Raw genomic sequence first — 25,168 nt, 5'->3', positions numbered from 1 at the left:
TACTTGGTGTCGCCCATAGCTGTCAACATTGAACATTGAAAATATGGGAGATTTCCCGAAATCCATCCCCAAAATAAGGGACTATAATAATTATATTATATTTTAAAATAATATAAAATAAATAAAGTAAATAAAAAGTAAAAAAAAATAAAAATAATATATAGAATAAAATAATTTTTTTACACGATTCTTACCCACAAACTTAAAAAAAAGCACTAATCATTAACAGTCTAAAGAGTTTATTACTACACAATATATATTAAAGAATGACAGACCAATGGATATGTTTAAAGTGCTTTATTTATGAACAAAGTAAACATTACTTACACATTTTTTATTTGCTACAACGTGTTTTAGCTTAATGTTTGGGAGACAACGTGAGAAAGAAACAGAGAGAAAGAGACAGACAGACTGACAGAATGTGTGTAAGAGGCAGTTGAACAAATGGATAGAGACAAGACAACCTTGTCACCCTTCCTGGTGTCTCCCATTTACTCAAATATCGGCATAATGTCCTCGGTTTTGGTTGGTGGTTAATTTGCTGATTTTGGCCGTCGGCGTCCTGATCCATCATCGCACATCACACTCATCTACTCTACTCTCCTTGAAGTTCACTTCCCGGCCGCTACGTTTTCCCACTAGGTCAGTCCACCTGTAATGTTTGGCAGGAACAGAACAGATGGCAGGCGAAAACGCAGATTTAAGTGCAGGAGGTTTTTATTAAAATAAGCAAAAAAACAAACCGGAAACCATGAAAAACAAAGAGAACTGATACAAGAACCATCTAATTCAATTCACATTTATTTATATCACGCTTTCACAATACACATAGTTTCAAAGCAGCTTTACAGAAAATGTGATCTGTTATCAGAGGTAAATGTCTAAATTATGCATTTCAGAAATGTACATATACAAAATCACAGTTAGCAAAACATTTTTTAATTTGATCAATGTAATAATTAAAGGCAGAAACAATGATATCATTGAAGTAATGAATACTTGTTTGTAACAAATGATTATGAGATATAGTAATTGTAGATTTGGTGCTTGTTGATTCAGAGTTTGGGTCATCTGGTGTTGGGCTATTTATACACAAAGAGCAACGAGCTTAAAGACACTGACACAATGCATGCAAAGGATGTAAGCCGTTACAGGAATTAACAGGAAACATGGAATCTAGGGCTAACAATAATCAATAAAATATAAAAGCCCAAAATATCTGAAAAGGCATCTTTTTAGATAAGACCCCCTCATATGAAAATACAGCCATATCAGATGCATGTTTTAAAATGAACAATCAATGAATGAACTAACAAAATGTATACACATTCATGTTTAAACTTCCTTGAAAATATTTCTAAATCATCTTGCAGCAGTTCATTAATAAGACAAAAAACGTATGACCATTTTACTTAATCTCTTTATTACTTTTGGTTTATGACAGTATTTTAACACTAAACCAACATCCAAATTTAAGCGCCATGTCAAAATATATGTATAATCCAGACATATAAAGCCAAGAAAATATTTAAAAGCACATACACATTTCCATAAATCTTTTAACATGCACATCTAATTGTCTTTTAACACTAGTATATAGGTCTACTTGTGTTTAATAACTGTACAATAACAAATCATTGTGTAAACAGATAATTGTGTTGTTTACAATGTTTAAAATACACACACATTTCCTTCTTGTTTGTACATATGGATTTAATTTTCTCATGACACGAGTGATAAATAAATAAATAAATAAATAATTGTATGGCTTAAAATGTTTAACATTCATACATGTTCATCCAGCTAGTACATTGACATCTTATTGTCTTTTAACAAATGAAAGAAGACACCAGTCACATCCATACTTGCCATTAAACTGTGTGCTGTCTTTTAGCATTGGTCAACAGCATCACAAGCACTACCAACTGCAAAAACTCTACTAGTCCGAATCTCGTCATCACCATCAATCCACTGTAGTCCAGTCTATTTTAAAACTTCCATCTACTTATAACGTAGACATCTGATTGTCTTTCAGGAGTAGTGGCTAATATATTATCTGGCCTTGTCCGTACCATCATTCGCCTGGTAATGATGATGGGACGCCAAACCCATCTCAAAACCCATGAGTTTGATAGTTGATTCGTAACCTACACATTCCAATCCTTCAATTGATCCTTCCAGCCTTTTCTGCACCTTCCTCAACTGCCTCCAAGTTGATCCCTCTGGCCTAGGCCCTCCAATCCTTCAATTGATCCTTCCAGCCTTTTCTGCACCTTCCATCAACTTTCAAATCATGTTATCGCCACTTGTCTTGTTCAGGCTCTTAAGGACAATTGAAAAGTCCTCAGCAGGTCCAACGAGTAGAGGAGGGTCCTCCAACTCAGTCTACTGAAAGACTTAACTCTTGCCCCGCTGAGACCAATAGCCGTCAAAATCCTGAAGTTCCCGGTAGGCCACAGGCCCCGGGCTCCCAAGGGAAACCCAAGGACCTACACCTCGCTCACGCCCAGCTCTCGCGCAATCACCTCGCTGTGGGGACCGTAGTAATCAAGTTTCTCCTGCGCAGCTCTGGAAAGAGAGTCAGGAGCAAACTTGTAACGCACAGTTAGATCAATAGCCAAGGCTTTGGAATCCCGGATGAGCACCAAGTCAAGTCGCCTCAGTTCCCCCTGGGGGGTCCTGAACTCCCATTCCTGGCGGACCTCACATCCGTGAACCTCAGCTCTGAGGAGACGGCACAGTTTTGAGTGCCGGGCAATCCTGGCTTCCTGCATAGCCGGGCATTGCCCAAGGATGTGTGAACAGGACTCCAACCTGTATGAGCAGCACCTGCAGGCAGCACCTGCTTTGCTCCTGCCTCTGTATAGAAACTCTTGGGTGGAGTATATGCATGCACGGAGCTGGAGGGCAGAAATGTAGTGTCTCTGGGTGAAACCAACGGGGTTTCCCAGCCATGCGTTGCTCACTGGAGAGCGGTGGAAGCCAAGTATCCCCATCCCTTGAGTCGGTAGGCCTGCCCATCTTAGGAATTCATCCTTCCTCCAGTCACTCGGGACTGGACACACCCGGTGGTGGCTTGTCAACGAGTCGGTGGTGTCTCCTCCTGCGTTCGAATCCTCCCCACCCAGATGCGGGAGGCTGTCCTCCAATCCACCGGCTCTCCGCCACGTCCCCTTAAACTTGGATCTTGTGCGAGAGCTATCCATCATATCCTGAACCAACACATCTGTGGAGTGAGAGAGACGGTGAAGTCTCTTCACTTGAATCGATGGGATTTGTCGAGAGAGCTTGCAGATCCCCAGGTTGCCATCCCGGTTCCTTGCATACAGTAGCCCGTCACAGGTGGACTGTGGAAGGTGCAGCCACTTCTTCACAAACCTCCTGATTATCCCATCTAGGCTTTGGAGTACACCTTCTCTGACTTCGCAGAGGTCAGCCTGGTAGAAAAGCCGTGGCACAGCATACTGATTAAGGAGAACCACCCTCTGAGAGGGTTTAAGGAGTGATTTCCCGATCATTTGGCACTACTTGTCTAGAACCACCTCCAGGTCAGGCCTGTCAACCCCACCCCACGGGTTGAACTTCTTTTAACTGAATCTTTTTTTTAACTGTAAAAGGAATGAAAAATCACCATAGAATAGGTCCACGTGACTCATGCACTGTTTTCCAGGTTGAAACAATACAATAGCTTTGGGTGAGGAAAACCCTTTCTTGATTATCTGTCTGGGTATTTCTCAATTCTCTGTTATTCTGCATTTACGATTGAATTGAGTGTCTAGAGCTCTATCCCTTTGTTGCTTACAGATGACTCTACTCAAACCAATACTTTCTCCATCTCTTTTGTCCTTTATTCCAACTAATTTTTCTCTTTTGTGAAATTATGTATATATGAGACTTGTACTTTTTGTTCTGTTTAACCTTTCACTTGCACTTGGACATTATTACTCGGCTACCCAATAGTACAGTTGAGTATTCCAGCAAGACGTGTGTTAAAGGAACACTTCGACTTTTTGGGACTTTAGCTTATTCACCTTATCCCCCAGAGTTAGACAAGTCCATACATACCTTTTTCATCTCCGTGCGTGCTGTAACTCTGTCTGACGCACCCACCGCTAGCCTAGCTTAGCACAGCTCCTTAGCCTGCGTCCATTGGGCAGAAGGTCGAGACAGAACCAAACCAAAGCTGGACTGTAACCCACTGGCCTATATGACTGACTTCATACTGACAGCTACTAGTCAAGTCAAGTATATTTGTATAGCGCTTTTCACAATACAGATTGTATCAAAGCAGCTTCACAGTATTAAATTAAATAATACAACAAGGTTTGTTTCTAGTGGAATTTATTGATAAAATCAAATTAGATATCCCCAGAATATCCCCAACTGAGCAAGCCAAAGGCAACAGTGGCAAGGAACCGAAAAACTCCATCAAGTGACCTAATAGTGTCCTAAAACTCCATCAGGTGACCCAATGGAGAAAAAAAAACCTTGGGAGAACCCAGGCTCAGTCGGGGGCCAGTTCTCCTCTGGCGTTTATTAACTAGAGGCCGGATTGTAATTTGAACTGTAAGATTAAAAATATTATATGAATGCCTGGCTGAAGAGATGCGACTTTAATCTAGTTTTAAACTGGGAGAGCGAGTCTGAGCAACGAACAGTATCAGGAAGGCTATTCCAGAGTTTTGGAGCTAAATGTGAAAATGCTCTCCCTCCTTTGGTGGTTCTGGATATCCTAGGTATGACCAAAAGCCTTGAATTTAGTGATCTTAAAGAGCGCGATGGATTATAGGGCGATAGAAGATCCGTTAAATATACTGGAGCTAAGCCGTTTAGGGCTTTATAAGTCAGTAGCAATAACTTGTAGTTAATACGGGACTTTATAGGTAACCAATGCAGTGATGATAAAATCGGTCAGCGTACTAGCATGTACGCTGCATCACATGTTATTGAACAAAAACTTTTTCACCTAGACTTTTCATCCCCCTTGAGGAGACTCCATGATGTCTTCATCTCTTGAGGGGACTCCATGTCTTCATCTCTTGAGGGGACTCCATGTCTTCATCTCTTGAGGGGACTCCATGTCTTCATCTCTTGAGGAGACTCCATGTCTTCATCTCTTGAGGGGACTCCATGTCTTCATCTCTTGAGGAGACTCCATGTCTTCATCTCTTGAGGAGACTCCATGTCTTCATCTCTTGAGGGGACTCCATGTCTTCATCTCTTGAGGGGACTCCATGTCTTCATCTCTTGAGGGGACTCCATGTCTTCATCTCTTGAGGGGACTCCATGTCTTCATCTCTTGAGGGGACTCCATGTCTTCATCTCTTGAGGGGACTCCATGTCTTCATCTCTTGAGGGGACTCCATGTCTTCATCTCTTGAGGGGACTCCATGTCTTCATCTCTTGAGGGGACTCCATGTCTTCATCTCTTGAGGAGACTCCATGTCTTCATCTCTTGAGGAGACTTCATGTCTTCATCCCCCTTGAGGAGACTCCATGTCTTCATCTCTTGAGGGGACTCCATGTCTTCATCTCTTGAGGGGACTCCATGTCTTCATCTCTTGAGGAGACTCCATGTCTTCATCTCTTGAGGAGACTCCATGTCTTCATCTCTTGAGGAGACTCCATGTCTTCATCTCTTGAGGAGACTCCATGTCTTCATCCCCCTTGAGGAGACTCCATGTCTTCATCTCTTGAGGGGACTCCATGTCTTCATCCCCCTTGAGGAGACTCCATGTCTTCATCCCTTGAGGGGACTCCATGTCTTCATCTCTTGTGAGTGGATATCAGTTTAAACATTCTTCAAAGAACTGCTAATTTCTTCTGAATTTGTTTAGTAGTGTATGTAAGAATTTTCCATTAAACTTTTAGTAATGTTTTTAAGTAATGAAGTAACTAATTAAGTAATGTTGTTGTCATCTTGTTAATGTATGTACAGTATAAATTGCAAACATGCTTGTGTTGGACACATTTTTACAGGTTATAGACATTTTTAGAGGAGGTAGATGCTGTGTATTTAAAGGTGCTCTAAGTCATGTTTATTTGTACAATGTTTTTTTTTTGTACTGTATATAACTCATTATTACAGTGGCACAAATTGCTATTTTTTTATTTGTAAATTAGCAACTGAATTTTTTACCATTTATCACCAATAATTTTGTATAACTTTGTAGTTTATTGTTTTATGTCACATGCAGGCTTGGGAAGGTTACTTTAAAAATGTATTCTGTTACAGTTACAAATGAATGTACATGTGAGAACAAATGCAAGTTTATTTATTTTTTCAGATTATGTAATTTCTGTAATAAAGTCTGTATCATAGAATGGTAACTTCTTTCTGTTGTTATTTTGTAGATGTTTGTTGTAAGTAAATGGCTTAAATGTTATTCAAGATAATTTTATAAAACCATGGCTACACTGTGGTAATACTACAGTAAAACCATAGTAACTATGACTGTAGTAAACGTGGTCTTTGGAGAAAACCACAGTTACTACAGTCATGGTTACTATGGTTTTACTGTAGTATTACTACAATATAACTGTGGTAAAACCATGGTTAATTTTCGTAAGGGATACCATACAGTTCTTCTAACAATGTTTTATTTTCATTAGATGTTTTTCACTTTCTGACTGTAACAAAGTAAATATACAATATATATATACACAACTTGTAACATACATCAAATTGCTTGTGTTAAAGGAGCTATTTCTTCACGGTCATGGCCCTTTACTACAATGCACTTTGTTTTTCCACATATAGTTTTGTTTTGCCCTCATATTCTGTGGAGAAACTGAGATGGAATAAGATGTACATCATGATAAGGACTCTACTTTAGTTAATAAATTACGTCAAAAGTAGTAAGATTTCTTTCCTATCACAAATTTGATTTTGGTATCAAAATTCTTAATTTGTTTAAAATATTTAAGTTTAGATATAAATATTTATATTAAATATAAAATTAAAATATTTAGGTATTTAGTTCTTTTCAATCTTTTATAAAATGAAGATCAAAGTACTTGACTATTCATGATTGAGTATCACAAATGCTCTGTATTTTGTATTATAATTTGTTATATAAGCCAGAAGCTTTTGGAAAAATCTCAGTGGTGTTGAAAGCTTTGGAAATCTGTCTGTAATTCATACATTAAATCAATTATTTCTCTTATCATTTGAGTATGGTTTCTGTATGTGAATTTCTATTATATTATATTTTGAACGGGACTTTTATTTTGGTGTGGTGAGATGACGTCATAAGGCTGCGCCGCGCTTCTACATCTGTGATTCTGCTGAAGAAAGGTTTGTGTTTTAATCATTTAAAGTGTTTAAATCAATACACCCTGTTCAAACACTTATATGGAAAACTGTGAAATAAGTTAATTGTTAATTAATATAACACTGTATTCTATTTAATAGCAGCCTAATGAGCATTGCTTTTTTAGTAGAGTGCATGAATAGCATTAATGAACAGTTCGTGTGAGTAAAGCGCATCCACACGCGACTGACAGAAACAGTGCGTCTCATTTCGCTCCCTATATTGTGAATCAGTTCATCATAAACACGCTGTTTGCTCTCTGGAGAGTAATGATAGAGAAAATGTCAGAGAGGTTTTTTAGAAAAAAAAAAAACAAGTCAACTTAAACAAATAATTATGGATACTGTATTTGTGAATACTAAAAGTGTAAATACAAAGAGAACAAACACAACAATCTTTAATGTCAACTTCTGAAAAAAAACCTATTGAAAATGTTTTAACGGAAGGTGCAGTCCATTAAATATAATATAAGAGTTATTAGATACCAAATATAAATCATAACAAAATAATAATTGTATGATCTGTGTTCTTTTATTAATTTGTAGTGCTAGTTTTGAGTGTTTTTTGTCTAATCAGATCATTTAAAGGGTTCATGACATGAGAAACCAGATTTGCCTTGATCTTTTGGCATATAAAAGGTACAATCTTTGTACCATTTAAAACTTCCTGCAAGTTTCATAACTTAAGACGTCCTCCCTATTATAAAATAAGTATTTATTTAATCGAGCTCCAAACACGGCTGGTCGTGGATCCTAAGGGTGCTAGCTGACGTCACCTTGCGTTAACTACGCCTGATTTCGGGTCTGAAGAAGTGCCTTTTTACAGTAAGATTTTGATGCGTCCCGCGTTCCTGGCTCTGTGGAAAAACAGCATGTCTGTATACGCTGCCGGAGGATCCAGACGTCAGGGAAAAATGGATTCAGTTTATTTTTTGCGGATGTCCCAGTCACGTCAGTGTTAATTTATGCATGTGTTCACTACTCTTAACGGATGACTGTATGATGCTGGCTTAGCCAGGACACTTTTGCTCAGAGATCAGGCCGTGCCGACTATTCTGGACCCAACAACGACGCCGCAAACTGTGAGTAATGTAAAAACTACTTATTAAAACATTAATTGCAGTTTAATTCATGATGAATAATCACAGTGTTTTTACTTAGTGTTCTTGCATAATGTTTTCAGAGTCTGTCATGTTCAGGCCCGGTATTGAAAGATGTAGCCTGTCAAGCTGACCGACACACACACACACACACACACACACACACACACATCAGTGTGTGAAATACACAGCTGGCATTTCAAACCACGAGAGCCAAGTACCGTCGCAAAGGTATTATTTATTATCATACCTTGTGTCATCATAATTCTATTCATAAGAAGCTTAAAAGCTTTATTGACTAAATACTGAATTATTTATAGTCCATTTTTTTGTAGTACTGCAATTACATTTGATAAAAGAGAACTTTATATTGTATTTTCTAACTTTATAGACATAGACTTTGTGTGTGTGTGTGTGTGTGTGTGTGTGTGTGTGTGTGTGTGTGTGTGAGACGCCCTCTAGTGTTCAGAGGGAGGTGTGTGTGTGTGGACGCCCTCTGGTGTTCAGATATGGAGCATTTAATAGCTCTCAGCCGCGGCACTGACAAACTGCACATAAAATAATCACAGCCTTTGCCAAATCGCGAGTGGTTTCATTGCGATTAATTGTGCACTCCTAGTCACGATTGAAGTTAGCCTGACTTCGTCATACTGATATTTTAGGCAGAATGTGAGTCTGATACTGCTTCATAGGGCTTTCATTATGAAGCGTGTCTTAACCGAACCAGGAAAAAACAACAACTCTGCACTCAATTGGATAGACCTACAACCAATCAGAGCAACGCAGTGAGCGACGCATAGTTGTCAACAGAGCTCACCTGCACACACGCAGGAAGAAGTAGTAAAGTAATGAGTAAAGTAATAATAAAGCACTCCATGAGTGCGACCAAAGGAGAAACCACAATGACCACAGGGTTTTCATTACGTCCCATCTTCTTAGCGACCATCGGAGTCAGCTGATAAATTAAACTTTTGCCGAATCCCGTAGGAAGGACGGCAAACACATCTTTTTCCGATCGACAAATGCCTTGATTGCGGTTCTCTGTTCGTCTTTTAAAATTAATGCACTGTCGATTTCTTTTATAACAGACGCGATAGTGGAATCTAAACATCTGAATTCTCCAGCTGCAGTCGTCTTTGTTGAAAACCAATTCAACCCAAGCGCTCTTTGGTGACGTGGGTGACTAGAGATGCACCGATTGATCGGCTGGTGACCGGAATTGGCCGATTTTCACGTGATCGGCCATGACCAGCGACCGGCCGGTCAGTCTGACATATGCCGATTTTATGCTGGTCAAATGCACTCGGGCGCCGCATGATTAACCTTTTGAGCGGTACAGTCTCATATATGGGATTTTATTTCTGTGCCCCTGAGAGCATGAGTGCCACATTTAGGATGTTCTGTGACGTCGCATCACTGCCAGACTCAAACTGTGCTTTCGCGCGCTGAGCCAGAGCCAGACGCGTTCAGCGCTGTCATATATCACAACTAAGCAGTGTTTTCAACCTCATAATGTTTATTTTAGGTTTCAGATATTTAAATACTTATAAGCACGAGTAAAACAATACATTTGGAGTTTGTAAAATACACACTGATGTCTGTGGAAGCAGCAATAACAATCTATTCAAATATAATTTGCCGACATGTGTTATTCATATCAGACAAACATAGTGGAAGTAACTATAAAGTTTACTCTATTCTTCTCAGTTCACCGGCCACTTTCTTTCGGGAGAAACTGATGAATTCACGTGCTGTAAACCCGACTGACAGGACAACATAAAGGGTTTTAAACGACCAAACACACTCACTTACATGTATTTGAGAATCGGAATATCAGATAGGCTAGTTGATGACATGGTAAGCAAGTTTGTGAATATTTTGAATAAAAAAGGAAAAGCGAAATAAGAGCAACACATCTGTCATACAGTATTATTGTGGCTGCGGTGTATCGCCTGACGCGTCGCCATGGAAACATTAAAGGGAACGTTCGCCTTGAAAAAACTCACTCTGGGAGTGGGGTTGTCAGTTAGAATATTTTAAACTTGCGCGTGAAAGGGTTAAAGAAAAGATCGAAAATAAATATTTGTGTGTGCTGTAAAGTGGTTAGAAAAAAATTAAATCGGAATCGGCTAAAATCGGTATCGGCAGGTCAAACTCAATGAAAAATCGGAAATCGGAATTGGCCTAGAAAATTGTAATCGGTGCATCTCTAGTGATTACGTAACCGCAGATCATCTGTCCATCATCGATTAAAGCCCGCCCTGGCAATTTGATTGGCTCTGCCTTCTAGGAGCCGAGCTTAATTACTCCTCAAGACCGAACTTCCCGACCAAAAATTGTTGTGGGCGGGGTTCAGGCTGGCACCCAGGCTAGATTCAAGTCTTAAAGGAATGAAGTCTCTGACTGTCACTGCTCTGATAACCATTTCCCCAGAGCAGTGAGGTCTCTGGTGTGAGACGTCCTCTGGTGTTTAGAGGGAGGTGTGTGTGTGTGTGTGTGTGTGTGTGTGTGTGTGTGTGTGTGTGTGTGTGAGAGAGACGTCCTCTGGTGTTCAGAGGGAGATGTGTGTGTGTGTGTGTGAGAGGTCATTTTCCCCAGAGCCGTTTGGGACACTTATATGATGGATAGATGTGCTTTGATGGGTTTCAAAATAATGGTGCCCATTCACTTATAAAGCTTGGAAGAGCCTGGACTTTTATTAATATAACTAATATTAGTATATAATATTAATATAAAAGCACTTTACACAGTCGAAATGTTGCTGACTAACGAGAGAGTCCTCAAAGATGTAGCAAAGCTCAGTCCTCACTACCAGACCTCGTCCCTGGACGCCTTTCATAGCGTTATTTTACGCTTTTTACCCCCCGTATATCCTTTTATTGGATTGCTGTGCAGGGATGCAATGTAAAGTTTTGTAAAAGCATGTTATTGACATTTAATGAACCCCAAAGTCCTATAATTTCATAATTGTAATGTAATACAGGAAGCTTAGCATAAGCGTAGCTATAAAATCACTTATTATGCCAGATCCCTTTCCTGACATGGAGGATCTGCATAAAACTAAAGAGCCAGACGTCTATGTGCACAGTGTGACGAACCTTCACTGCTGAGCATGTGTCAAGGGTTAGTCGAGGGGCAGTTTGATTCCCACATCTGGGAACTGTCAGGACTAAACATGATGGCATTACACCCCTGACCTTTCTGCCTAAAAAGCCCCGGCACCAACTGACAACACTTCTGCCAGCCAAGCGCCTGATGGAAATAGAGGAAAGACATCTAAAATATAAATTCGGAAAGTGTTGTTTGTGTGTGTGTATATATGGCGAAAATATTGTAATTTTAATATACATTTTGTTACATTAAATATTTATATTCCATATTAACATATAAAATTGTGTATGTCAGTGTGTTTTCTTACTGGTGTAACCCTCTGAGTCTCAAAGGACCGTAGTCTGCCCTGTAAATGTTGTGTGTATTCTGTAACGAATACAAATTTAGGCAAACGAGTTCAAATGGCGGGTGATGAATCGTACAGGCAGCTGGTACTGGGACCCGGTTAATTCTTCTCACAACCTATTGAGAAGGGTATTGTTTGAGTCAGAGGATGAGAAACAGGGTGGAAAAAGGTCATAAATCTCACACATTTTTACGCTTTTCGTCCAAAAACTATATATATTATAATTGCATCTAAGAGAACATAAAAAAAAAATGTCATGAGCCCTTTAAGTCCATCTTTAAGACTCTCTTACCAGTGAACTGAACTACTGAACTATATCTGATTGAGACACACTCAGAGATTTAGTTTAGTGTTTTTAGTCTAATCAGATCATTTAAGTCCATTAACTCTCTCTCTCTCTGACTCTCTTACCAGTGAACTGAACTACTGAACTAGATCTGATTGACACACACTCAGAGATTTAGTTTAGAGTGTTTTTAGTCTAATCAGATCATTTAAGTCCATTAACTCTCTCTCTGACTGACTCTCTTACCAGTGAACTGAACTACTGAACTAGATCTGATTGAGACACACTCAGAGATTTAGTTTAGAGTGTTTTTCTTTCTGTTAACTATTCTCCTCTTAAACAGGACAGAGTGTCCAAACACACAGAAAAACTCCTGGTGAAGCGACTGAGATCAATGTGACACTATTATAAAGATGGCGTTTATTAAAGAGGAGAGTGAAGACGTGGAGATTGAAGAAACATTCAGAGTCAAACATGAAGAAACTGAGACACAAACAGGTTAGTCTCATTCTCAAAATCTTCAATCATTCTATGTCATGGATGTCATGCTCTTTATCTACTACACAACTTGTGACTAAATAAATGACATGTACAAATTAAATTGGGAAAAACAATTAAGAAATAGGATTGGGTTGATCTAAATGCTCAAGGGGTGCATTTCCCAAAAGCATCGTTAGTCAACTGGTTGCTTATTTCATCGCTGTCAATGTACTGTAGACTTGTTTCAACCAACCAAAAGTCCTCATTTGTGTGGTCTCATTACGATTATTTTACTGCTCCCGATTGCATCAGAGCTCCCACGATCCCAAATCGTAAATATCACTCGTCTGATATTTCGACTGTTGATCGGGGTGCCTCTAACGTTATATCCCCAATATCCACTTGGAGCGAGTGAGCGTCACCTACCAGATGTTGTGTGCTTCCATAGCTGAAACTTGGCAGCCACAAACATGTCACAATAATGGAGTATTAAGAAAGAAGATCGCCTATGTTTTTCGCTGCAAAACTGAACACATGCCTGGAGAACCAGCTGACAACATTGATTGTCCTCCATTTGATCAAACTAAGCTAGATTTCTAACATCAAATAGCACAGAAACATACAGACAGAGAGTAAGAGGCTTAGAGAGCTGATCTTGTGATCAGTGATTTTTAAAGCGTGAAGATGTGTGTGAGCCAATAAGAAGTGTTTTCCTTTGGAGGAAATTTCTTTACGACCCTTTGTTCAAGCAAGCCTTTGAACATGTAGTTTGATTGGATGTTTAACACAAGAATCTTCAAGATTCTTATAATACTAATGCGTCACAAAGTTAGCAAAATGTAATGTGAATTAACAAATAGGGGACAAAGATTGGAGTTTATAGAGACCAAACATGCCACACATATGATTTGGTTAACCATAGTATGCAAGTCTGAAACATTAACCCAAAAGAGTTTAAAATGAAGACATAGGCCAAACCACATAAAAGGAAAATCATGAGATGGGAAAAGTTTGTATACATGTTTACACATTTCTCAAGTGGTTATATATAGAATATATAAGATTAAAAGGGTTTGTTTCTTCTTCTCAGCAAGAATTAAGTGAGCGTCACTGCCCTCTGCAAATTCCTTTTGGGGTCGTAAAACTCTTATCTCAGTATGTCCTGTGACAGGACACCGGGTTCTGCCAGTGTGTTAGCTTCGTTTGAGATGTTAGTTTTGGGGGAAGTTTCATAGACCTCAGTCAATGCAAGAGATAACTCACCATCGTCCTCCAGGAGTGCCCACATCAGCCCCTGAAGATTGAGAGATATTCATACCTTTCTAAAATTTGTAAAGCCCTGCAAGCCCCATGATTTCGATGTCCTACTCACCTCAGCTGGTCCCGAATACAAACCACAGATGATTGTCCCAATTCCCTCAAGAAAAGGGACAAGCAAGGGCGGAGTTTCTGTATAGAAAATACATAAATATCAAGCTAAAGTAAAGCATCACACATGACAAATAACTGGGCCTGTTTTTATTAGCCTAATGAAAGTCTGATAACTGCCAGCTTTTAAGTATTTGGGATGTGTCCTAAAGAAAGCAAAAAATGTACGATATTGATAAGAGGGTCTGAGATTACAGGTTACACCATTTTCAGTTTTTGAGTGGTTATAGGATTCAGCATACATGTTGTTGGATTTGATGTTTTACATGTCTAAATGTTTTCATATCTTTGTGCCATTAAACTGGTGTTAACTTGGTTTTGTTTCTGTTCACCTTAGACCTGATGGAGCTGAAAGAGGAGAGTCAAGAACTAAATGAAATGGAAGAGAAAAATCATAATTTCATGACTGGGGAGACATCTTTTAGTTGCTCACAGACTCATAAAGAAGAATTTAGAAACCTTAAAGTCCAGATGAGTGTTTACACTGAAGAGAGCCCTTTGACCTGCCAAAACTTGAAAATCCACCCTGGAGAGAAGCCGTTCATATGCCCTCAGTGTGGGAAGAGGTTTACACAGAAAAAAACCCTTACAACCCACTTGAGAGTTCACACTGGAGAGAAGCCGTTCATATGCCCTCAGTGTGGAAAGAGGTTTACACAGAGAAGAATCCTTAATGCCCACTTGAGAGTTCACACTGGAGAGAAGCCGTTCATATGCCCTCAGTGTGGGAAGAGGTTTACACAGAAAAAAACCCTTAATACCCACTTGAGAGTTCACAGTGGAGAGAAGCCTTTCGTATGCCCTCAGTGTGGGAAGAGCTTCTCACAAAGCAGTCATCTGAAGACTCACTTGAAAATCCACACTGGAGAGAAGCCTTACGCCTGCTCTCTGTGTGGGAATCGTTTCTCACTAAAAGGACATCTCAAGAATCACATGAGAATTCACACCGGAGAGAAGCCATTTGCTTGTGATCAGTGTGAAAAAAGTTATAGATATAAATTACACCTTGATCTTCACATGAGGAATCACTCAGGAGAGAAATGTTTTATATGTCAAGACTGTGGAAAGAGTTTCATATATAGAGCAAACTTTAAGACTCACATGAGAGTTCACACTGGAGAAAAGCCGTACTCCTGCCCTCAGTGTGGAAAGAGCTTCACGATTAAAGGAAACCTGAAGATTCACATGAGAGTTCACACTGGAGAGAAGCCTTACAAGTGTCTTCAGTGTGAGAAGAGTTTCTCATTTCACGCAAACCTGACACAGCATTTGCAAACTCATTCTGGAAAGAAATCGCAATCAAAATAAAAATTTCAGCAATCATCTGCACATTCCCTCTGGAGAAAAACAATTAAATTGTGATCAGTGTAATAAAATCATCACACTTAGAAATACAAATGAAAAAAGTCATGTAAATGTGAGACCTTCTGTGTTCTTTGTATCAGAGTACCCTTTAAAAAAGAAGTTTATTCAAGTGTGCTATTAGTATACTACTTTTAAACCCCAAATAAGTATGTATGCTTTAATTAGGAAGTCTACACATGCGGAGAAGAAGCAGGAATAATCAAAGGAAGCAATGCACATGTAATTTAACAGGCCCATCAGTTATTAAACAGCTTATAAATCTAAAACTGCAGAACGTCACCGAATGAAATGTTGACCCCCCCCATGAAGAGGAAATGACTGTAAAACCTTGAGGGTGATCTATGTTTTGATTATCAATCTGAATGTAGTCTTGGCTAAGATTTCTTTTAAGCTTTTTGTTCAAAATGTTGTTTTGTTAATGAAACTTACCCACATTCAAGTGGTGATTAAAAAAAGAATGTATGACATTAGAATAATTTTTGTTGTTGTTGTGGTTGTTTAAAAGCTGAGGTTCTGTTCATTCTTTTATAAACAACATGTTCTTACATTCATACAACAAAATATTCTAGGAACCATGAAATTGTGCAAATTATCAAAAATGCTGCCGCTGGCTGGCAATGAAAAGCTGACCAGGTTTGTGAGCCATCCGTGTCATCCCTTATGAATGTCTGTTTATCTTCGCTGGGCCCACCCAGCTCAAGTTCAGTCCTGCTGAAGATTTCATTTTGAGTGACAGACTTGATTTAGCCCATTTTTCTCTGTGACATTATTTATGGTGTTAGCATTATCATAAGACAAAACAGTTCCGCTTTATTTTTATGGTCCCTTCAACACATTCTGTTGACTGTAAGTAACGTTGCACCTGCATGTCTACTAACTCTCAATCGAGTACTAGTAGAGTATTAGTAGACTGGTAGGGTTAGGGTTAGAAAAAGTTCACATGTACAGTACTTGCAAATGTTCTTATAGTCAGTAAAATGTCTGTTGGGGAGCATCAAAATAAGAGTTAGCAGATATAAAGAAGTCAGTCCACTAATTCTCTAAGGCGAGTTAGTTGACATGTAGTTGTTACTCATAGTCAACAGAATGTTTAAAAGAGACCATCACAATAAAGTGTTACCGATAAAAATAATTATTAATTACAATACGATTATTGTATACTTGTTATCCTCAGTCACTCTTTCTTTAGGGGAAATTTTAATGTGAGACTCTGGAAAGGAGATCTAAATTCAGCGGCGTCGGCACGGGGGGGTCGGTGGGTAGCGGGTGAACACTGAGTGAATTTTAACCGTGAGCAGGTGGATATTTATATTATGATAAGGACTCAGTTAAATAGTTGAGCACTCTGCAACCAAAAACCTAGTTTTCAAATACAAACTTTTTCCCAATCCTTTAGAATATGAAGATCAAGATACTTGACTTTATTCATGATTGAGAATATCACAAATCAGCAATTTATTCTTTGAATGAATCCTTTATCTTATCATTTGAATTTGTTTTCTGTATGTGAATTTCTATTTAATGTTAACGGGACTTTTATTTTGGTGGGGTGACATGATGTCATAAGGCTGCGCCACTGATGCATCTGTGATTCTGCTGAAGAAAGGTTTGTGCTTTTAATCATCTAAAGTGTTTAAATCAATACAACCCGTCAGTACTTTGAAATTAATTATTTTTAATGTAAAATTATAATGTATCTAATAAAAATAATGAACCGTTTTCAGTGAAGCACATCCACAAATGAGTAGCAGTAAAAGTTCCTAAGCTCCCTATGTTGTGAATCAGGTCATCATAAACACGCTGTTTGCTCTCTGGCAAGTTATGATAGAGAAAGAGATTTTCGAAACCAATTGAGATTCATTTGAATCAAATAATGTAGAGTTTGGAAGCACTTGATTCACAGCATGTAAATGCAACAAGAACAACAACACACATGTGGAATGACAACTTCTACAAATCAAATGACAATGTTTTAATGACAGTGTAATCCATTAAATATAATCTACAAATCAATACATACATGTGAATTATAAAAGCCTAAATATGAATTGCTTGTATATTCTCTGTTCCTTTAATTTGTAGTGCTAGTTTTGAGTAGAAATGTCAAATCTGATTCATTTCCGCGAAACGGTTCTTTTGGACAGTTCGTTTCAAAAACTGATTAATCGGTTCCTTACGTCATCAAGAAATGATGGCAGTAGATCTGATTGAGACGCTCTCAGAGATTTAGTTTTGAGTGTTTTTCTTTCTGTTAACTATTCTCCTCTTAAACAGGACCAAACACACAGAAAAACTCCTGGTGAAGCGACTGAGATCCACGTGACACACTATTATAAAGATGGCGTTTATTAAAGAGGAGAGTGAAGACGTGGAGATTGAAGAAACATTCAGAGTCCAACAGGATGATACTGAGACACAAACAGGTTAGTTTCATTCTCAAAGTTGAACTCAGTCATTTGATCCTCAGTGAAATGTTCAGCTCTACAGAAATAAATGATATTTTTGAAGAGTGTCCTAATTAAAGTGGTTTAATTTGACATGGAGCCGGTCGCCTCATGTGGACAGAAGAACGACATGACAGCCAGTTATAAACAAGTCAAGTCAGCTTTATTTATATAGTACTTTATACAACAGAAATTGTTTCAAAGCAGCTTCACCTTAACCCTCGGGGGTCTGAAGGGGGGAAGAAGTCCGTCACACCGGACGAGAAGCGCAGGCTGAACATTGAAGGTTGACATGTTCATGTTTGTTTGTCTGGTGTCGATTATACTGTACATCAGGCTCAATGATGACTCCACTACAGGACCTTGGACGATTGAGAGTGCTGCTTTCACCACTTGGTTGAGGGCTGGATACCTCCCTGTTTTCATCACCACTCCACCACATTTCTCCCTGCTTGTAAGTGGCCAGACCGGGATCCACATTATACTTGATGGATGTGCATCACCTCAGTAGACCTCAGGTGTTCCTCCACAACCTTCTCCAGATCTTCATGGTAGTAGCTCACCAGCAGTCTTGTTGCTGTTACTGGTGGGCTCATCTAATGGCGCTTTTCCACTACACAGTACCAGCTCGCCTCGGCTCGGCTCGACTCGACTCGGCTCTGTTTGGTTTTCCACTGTGTAAAAGTTGTACCTGTACCTGCTTCCAGGTACTTTTTTTCGTACCACCTCCGGCGAAGTTCTAAGCGGGCTGAGGCGAGCTGAGGCGATACTAAAATGTGACTTGAAATCATGGCAGACTGCTGATTGGTGAGAGAGAATCGTCACTATTCACTGCGTCATCATTGCACGCGCCAGACACAGTATCCTGAATAAAAAACAGCAAAAACAAAAACATCCAAAAACAGCATACACTCGATTTCCTCCATTGTCCTGTGTGTGTGGGTAGCGGGTGTGTCTCGCGCATCTCGCGTAAAAGATTAAGTCACGGCAGTTTCCTGCGGCGTCGCTATGACGACCAGGTACTATTGTGGAGGTACTATCTGCAATGGAAAACGGAGCGAAAAGCGAGCCGAGGCGAGGCGAGTCGAGTCGAGCTGGTACTGGTAATGGAAAAGCGCCATAAGTTACTAGAAAATGATCTCTTCCTCAGGTTGTTAAACATTCTCTCTGAAAAGGTCCTTCCCAAGCCAAAGATTATCTTGTATGTTGCAGTTGTGTTTGATTAATTAAATTAATTCCCTATTATCACTGTAAAGCTGCTTTGAAACAGTCTGTATTGTTAAAAACGCTATATAAATGAAGGTTTTATATACCATACCATACCATACCATCTTCTTCCGCTTATCCGGAGCCGGGTCCCGGGGGCAGCAGTCTAAGCAGAGATGCCCAGACTCCCCTCTCCCTAGACCAGGGTCCACCAATCTCGGTCCTGGAGGGCTGCTGTCCTGCAGAGTTTAGCTCCAACCCCAATTAAACACACCTGGACCAGCTAATCAAGGTCTCACTAGGCATACTAGAAACTTTCAAACAGGTGTGTTGGAGCTAAACTCTGCCAGACAGCGGCCCTCCAGGACCGAGATTGGTGAACCCTGCCCTAGACACTTCCTCCAGCTCTTCCGGGGGGACACTGGGAGACATAGTCCCTCCAGCGTGTCCTAGGTCTTCCCCGGGTCCTCCTCCTGGTGGGACGCGCCCAGAACAACTTCCCGGTAAGGCGTCCAGGAGGCATCCGGAACAGATGCCCGAGCCACCTCAGCTGGCCCCTCTCGATATGGAGGAGCAGCGGCTCTACTCTGAGCTCCTCCCGAGTGACCGAGCTTCTCTGGTGACTGAGAAGGCCATTCTAGGACGTTCCAACCAAGCTTTGGTTGACTTGGAGGTGTGCTTGGGATCATTGTCTTGCTGGAAAGTCCAATGATCACCCAGGTTTAATTTGTCAACAGAAGGCATCACGTTCCTCTTTAAAATGGCCTGGTATTTCTGGGAATCCATGATGCCAAGTATACGATCAATATTGCCAGTTCCTGCCGCAGAAAAACAGCCCGACATCATCAGTGACCCACCTCCATGCTTGACCGTGGGGATGATATTCGTCTGGTCATAAGCCTGGCCTTTCACATGCCAGACATACCACTTGTCCAAACAGTTCCAGTTTGGTTTGCCCAGTCCATAGAACTGTCTCCCAAAACTCTGTAGTCTAATCCAAATTCCTCCTGGCATATTTTAGTCGACTTCACAGCTGAAGCAAATGAAGGATCATTATAGAGTTCCCAAAGGCTTAAAGGGATAGTTCACCCAAAAATGAAAATTCTGTCACATTTACTCACCCTCAAGTTGTTCCAAACCTGTATGAGTTTCTTTGTTCTGCTGAACACAAAGGAAGATATTTTGAAGAACGTTTGTAATCAACAGATCTCGGTCCCCATTGACTTCCATAGTAGGAAAAATATATACTATGGTAGTCAATGGGGACCGAGATCTATTTGGTTACAAACATTCTTCCAAATATCTTCCTTTGTGTTCAGCAGAACAAAGAAACTCATACAGGTTTGTAACAACTTGAGGGTGAGTAAACAATGATAGAATTTTAATTTTTGGGTGAACTATCCCTTTAATTTTGTTTCAACTCCACTTTAGGCCATAAAAACTTTTAGAAAGCTTTAAACAACAACATTATATATAGGTTGAATAATTGTGACATGGCTATCTTAGCAAGATATCCTGTTTCACACAAATACTACATTATGCATTTTCTGTGCTGATTTTATTTATCACTCAACTCATCAAGAAGCCATCCAATGCAGAATCTTGCTTTTTGAAAAAACTTTAATTGATAAATCCTTAAAATCTTTAGGGGGTTGAATATTTATGATTGCAACTGTATATATGGAAAAATTTGCAGTTTCTTGTTGAGTAAAATTAACTTTTTTGATTATATGGTTTCCATTGCAGGTTTGGTCTTAAATGTCATATAAGGTGGTATTAAAAAGGTCTTAAAAAGTCTTACATTTAACTTGTTTATATCTCTAGACACCCAGATAACAGTACATTTGCTAAGATCTAACACCTTAGTCATCCCATCATTTATATCATTTTCATTAATATAACCGGACAAAACTTCACTACTCTAAGTTAGCAGTGTAAAACTGAGTATTGTTGTCATAACAGTGAATGACAATGTCCTTAGGGGAAGCATAAACTATGAGAAAAGCAGAGGACCTAATACTGAGCCTTGTGGCACACCATACTTGGTTTGATGAGACATCTTTTAATATACAAGTAGTAGAAATCTGACAGATTGGACCTAAACCATGTTAATTCTTGTCCACATGCCAACATAATTATCAATCTATCAGAGAACGTTGTGGTCTCTGTTGTCAAAAGATCTAATTAACTTTAGTGTCTGTGCTACGATGGGGCTTAAATTCTGACTGAAATATTGTTTTCATCTTTAGTTTCTGTGCTACGATGGGGCTTAAATTCTGACTGAAATATTGTTTTCATCTTTAGTTTCTGTGCTACGATGGGGCTTAAATTCTGACTGAAATATTGTTTTTCTGCAAAACTGAGCATAGTTGAGTGGACAATATTTTATTCTAACATTTTGGGATTGATCTATAATAAACCAATTATTCTGGGTGAAGTGATAAGGGGTTTGATAACTTCCAGCTTTCATGGACTACAGTTTTTTTATGTTCTAATGAAAGTGAACAGTTAATATTGAGAAGAGATTCTGAGATTACTCTTTCAGTAACTTAGTGTATATCGGATCTAGCATACAAGTTGTTGGTTTTTATCTTGGTGCTTTATTGTGGTTTTGATTTCTGTTGTTTTGTGCCATTAGACGGGAGTTCAAATTATTATTATTTTTTTTTCATTTTAGACCTGATGGTGCTGAAAGAGGAGAGTCAACAACTGAATGAAATTGAAGAGGAAAATCAATTTGAGAAACATCATGATTTAATGACTGGAGAGAAGCTTTTCACGTGCCGTCAGTGCGGAAAGAGTTTCAGTCAAAAACAAAGCCTTGAAGTCCATGCGAGAATCCACACTGGAGAGAAGCCTTACCATTGCAATCAGTGCGGAAAGAGTTTTAAACATAAAAAAACTCTTCGTTACCACATGAGAATCCACACTGGAAAGAACCTGTTCACATGTGATCAGTGTGGAAAGAGCTTCACAGTAGAACTAAACTTTAGGTGTCACATGAACAGTCACACTGGAGAGAAACCATTCACATGTAATCAGTGTGGAAAGAGTTTTGCTCATGTCAGTAACCTCTGCGTTCACATGAGAGTTCACACTGGAGAGAAGCCTTACACATGCCAACAGTGTGGAAAGAGCTTCACACAAAAAGGAAATCTTAAGACTCACATGAAAAGTCACACAGAAGAAAAGCCTTTCATCTGCGTACAGTGTGGAAAGAGTTTCACAACAGAACAAAGCCTTTGGTGTCACATGGAAAGTCACACTGGAAAGAAACCGTTCACATGTCATCAGTGTGGAAAGAGTTTCTATCAAAAAGCAAACCTTGAAAAACACATGAGAGTTCATACTAGAGAAAAGCCTTTCACCTGCCAACAGTGTGGAAAGAGTTTCTATCAAAAAGCAAACCTTGAAAAACACATGAGAGTTCATACTAGAGAAAAGCCTTTCACCTGCCAACAGTGTGGAAAGAGTTTCACGCTAAAACAAAGTCTTACAGTCCACATGAGAATCCACACTGGAGAGAGGCCGTTCAAATGTGGCAAGTGTGGAAAGAGCTTCACAAGAGAACAACACCTTAAGTGTCACATGAACAGTCACACTGGAGAGAAGCCATTCACATGTCATCAGTGTGGAAAGAGTTTCACTTATAACACTAGCCTCTGCGTTCACATGAAACTTCACACTGGAGAGAAGCCTTTCACCTGCAAACTGTGTGGGATGAGCTTCTCACAAAAAGGAAATCTTAAGACTCACATGAGAAAACACACAGGAGGGAAGCCATTCATGAGAAAACACACAGGAGGGAAGCCATTCATATGTTTTGAAAATGATGGAGACATGATGTAAAGAGACCAACATGAGGATTCTCACAAGGGTTTTATACGTCATCAGTGTGGAAAGAGTTTCACAGTTTAATCTTGCATCAGAAAATGTGTATCTGTGTGAAATTAAGGCAACTTTGACACCGCAGCTGAATATGACCACTTCGTGATAACTCCAGTATCCACACCTGACCTCTTATTATGGTTTCAAATATTGAGCGGTTGCGGTAGACGCCCTCTAATTTCAATCATATGTAGGCGGTACTCCCTTTCATATATTGATACCTTAGAATCAAAATATTAGTTAGGCTTCTATCTTGCTGTGAAATGCCTCAATGTATCTCTAAAATTACAAACTGATTGAAATAATGAGTGTTAAACTGGATTATATATCCAGATCCGGTTCAAGATCATCTTTTCCACTGACTCGGTTCCTGGCTTGTGTCCAGTTTTTCAAGAAAAGCCGTGAAAGTAATTAACGTTAAAGATTTCTTTATAGCCACTGAAGACTCAAATCTCATCATTTAATATTGTTTTTAGTATTATTATTACTCTTTATTAATATTCATAATCAGTAGTATTATGTATCTGTTTTATTCTTTTTATATACATTCATAATCATTTGTAATCATTGTATTTTGTGAGGATGTGGGAGAGACTTTGAGACTTCGGGAGACTTTGAGTGTGTGCTGGAGAGACTGAAATGTGTATGCAGTGTTTTCCACAAGCATAGAATAAGGATATACATTCCAACGTTAATGGAAACCATATGTTCCTCTGGTAATGCATGTGTTCCTATGGTGATGTAGTTTTTTTACCCTTGGTTAGCAGTATAAAGATTGAGCTCATTTGTCCGAAATCAGGAAGAGATGGAAAAGCTACTGAATGAAGACGTCTGTTTGGTCCATTGTCTCTTCCTCCTGTGTCTTATATAAAATAAATCGAGAGATCTCTTGGCAAAATCACTGGTGTCTGTTTCCATGAAATCAACCAACAGGGGAAAGCAAGATTTTTAAATCTACACCACCATTTCAATACTGCGTGTAATGCAGATCACATCACCGAACGTGTTATTGATTGATGATGTAAAACTCTGGACAAGTTTTCTTGTGTGTATCCATTTTTAACTTGTACAGTCTGACATTAATGACAACTGAGATTTTACACTGTGAAATGGCTCACAGCAATGATCATGTTTGTACAGTCTGACAAGCAACAATCGTAAAGGACGATAATAAATCACACAGTGTGCACCCGGCTTTAGGCAATAGCCCTCCATTAAGCTTAACAACAAGCAAGCCAGTCTTCTGGCGTTGGCTTAAAATAGCATTGTGCAGAAATAATTAAAGATTTAAATTGCTCCTGTTTTTTTGTTTATTTTATTTTTTAATAATACCATAACATAGTTAAGAAATATCACACATGCAAAAGTGCTGTTTTCCCGAATATCAGCATGATTGCAAATGTGATATTAATTTTACAGTGATTCTCAACTGGTTTCGCCATGACACTCCCATTTATTTATTTAAATTTATTTTAGGAATTTGATCTAAAAAGTACCATCCTACATTACTTAACATACACATAAATTGTAAGAATATGACCTATACTGATGAACAAACTGTGGCATATATGGTAAGGCTATTAAATAGCAGTCCCAAACAAGTTTTTGTTAAAGTTAGTAAGTTACATGTATTTGAAGAGTGTGAACAACGAGCACAATATAATGTCTGACCGGACAGGAAAGTGTGTTTTTCTGATAATGACACTGACATATAGACTGACAAAAATCTCATATGACCGCAGATACTGAATCAAGGCAATGCATTTTTCTCAGACATGCTTTAGTCAACAGCAAATCTTTCAAAATAAAAGTCTTGCATCAGAAAAATAGATTTACGTTTGTTGTTGTTGTTGTTGTTTATTTGACTACACACTCCACGACCCACTCAAAAAGGTCTTGCAACCCACCAGACGAGAAACACTATTTTATACATTAGTTCAATAAACAAAGAGTTAATATTAAGTAGCAATTTTTAGGCACAATATTGTCAATATCGCCAACAGAAATAGTTCCAAGCAAAGACTTGCTGCCACATACTGGCGGTTTTAGTTCATATTTATGGTTTCATTTAATCAGTAATCACATTAAAGTTAATAATAGCAGAGTATATGTAGAACTATTGAATGCTAAAGAGCATTGTCTTTTTGTGAACGGGTGAATATTCAGGTTAATATTGTTTCTTTTGCATCCAAGTATCTTCAA

The 25,168-nt window shown here is 39.0% G+C and overlaps 1 protein-coding gene across 4 annotated transcripts; it reads left to right on the top strand.

Annotated features, from left to right (window-relative positions):
* Positions 1 to 7,232: 7,232 nt before the first annotated feature.
* LOC311288855 (uncharacterized protein) lies at positions 7,233 to 23,838 on the top strand. Of its 4 annotated transcripts, none has more exons than XM_084406472.1 (3): positions 7,233 to 7,297; positions 12,499 to 12,653; positions 14,401 to 15,899. In XM_084406472.1, the coding sequence occupies exons 2-3, from the start codon at positions 12,569 to 12,571 to the stop codon at positions 15,369 to 15,371; spliced, it is 1,056 nt and encodes a 351-aa protein (XP_084262598.1). In that variant the 5' UTR covers positions 7,233 to 7,297; positions 12,499 to 12,568; the 3' UTR covers positions 15,372 to 15,899. The 4 variants fall into 4 exon arrangements, with proteins under 4 accessions (XP_084262598.1, XP_084262597.1, XP_084262596.1 ...); XM_084406470.1 differs by lacking the exons at positions 7,233 to 7,297; positions 14,401 to 15,899 and adding exons at positions 17,703 to 17,851; positions 21,756 to 23,838 and having other exon boundaries at positions 12,470 to 12,506; XM_084406469.1 differs by lacking the exons at positions 7,233 to 7,297; positions 12,499 to 12,653; positions 14,401 to 15,899 and adding exons at positions 16,527 to 17,034; positions 17,703 to 17,851; positions 21,756 to 23,838.
* Positions 23,839 to 25,168: the final 1,330 nt, after the last annotated feature.

Source organism: Rutilus rutilus, assembly GCF_951802725.1.
Source record: "Rutilus rutilus genome assembly, chromosome: 4".
NCBI classification, from domain to species: domain Eukaryota; kingdom Metazoa; phylum Chordata; class Actinopteri; order Cypriniformes; family Leuciscidae; genus Rutilus; species Rutilus rutilus.
Note: the sequence above shows the minus strand (reverse complement) of the source record. Positions and strands in the feature narration are given on the sequence as shown.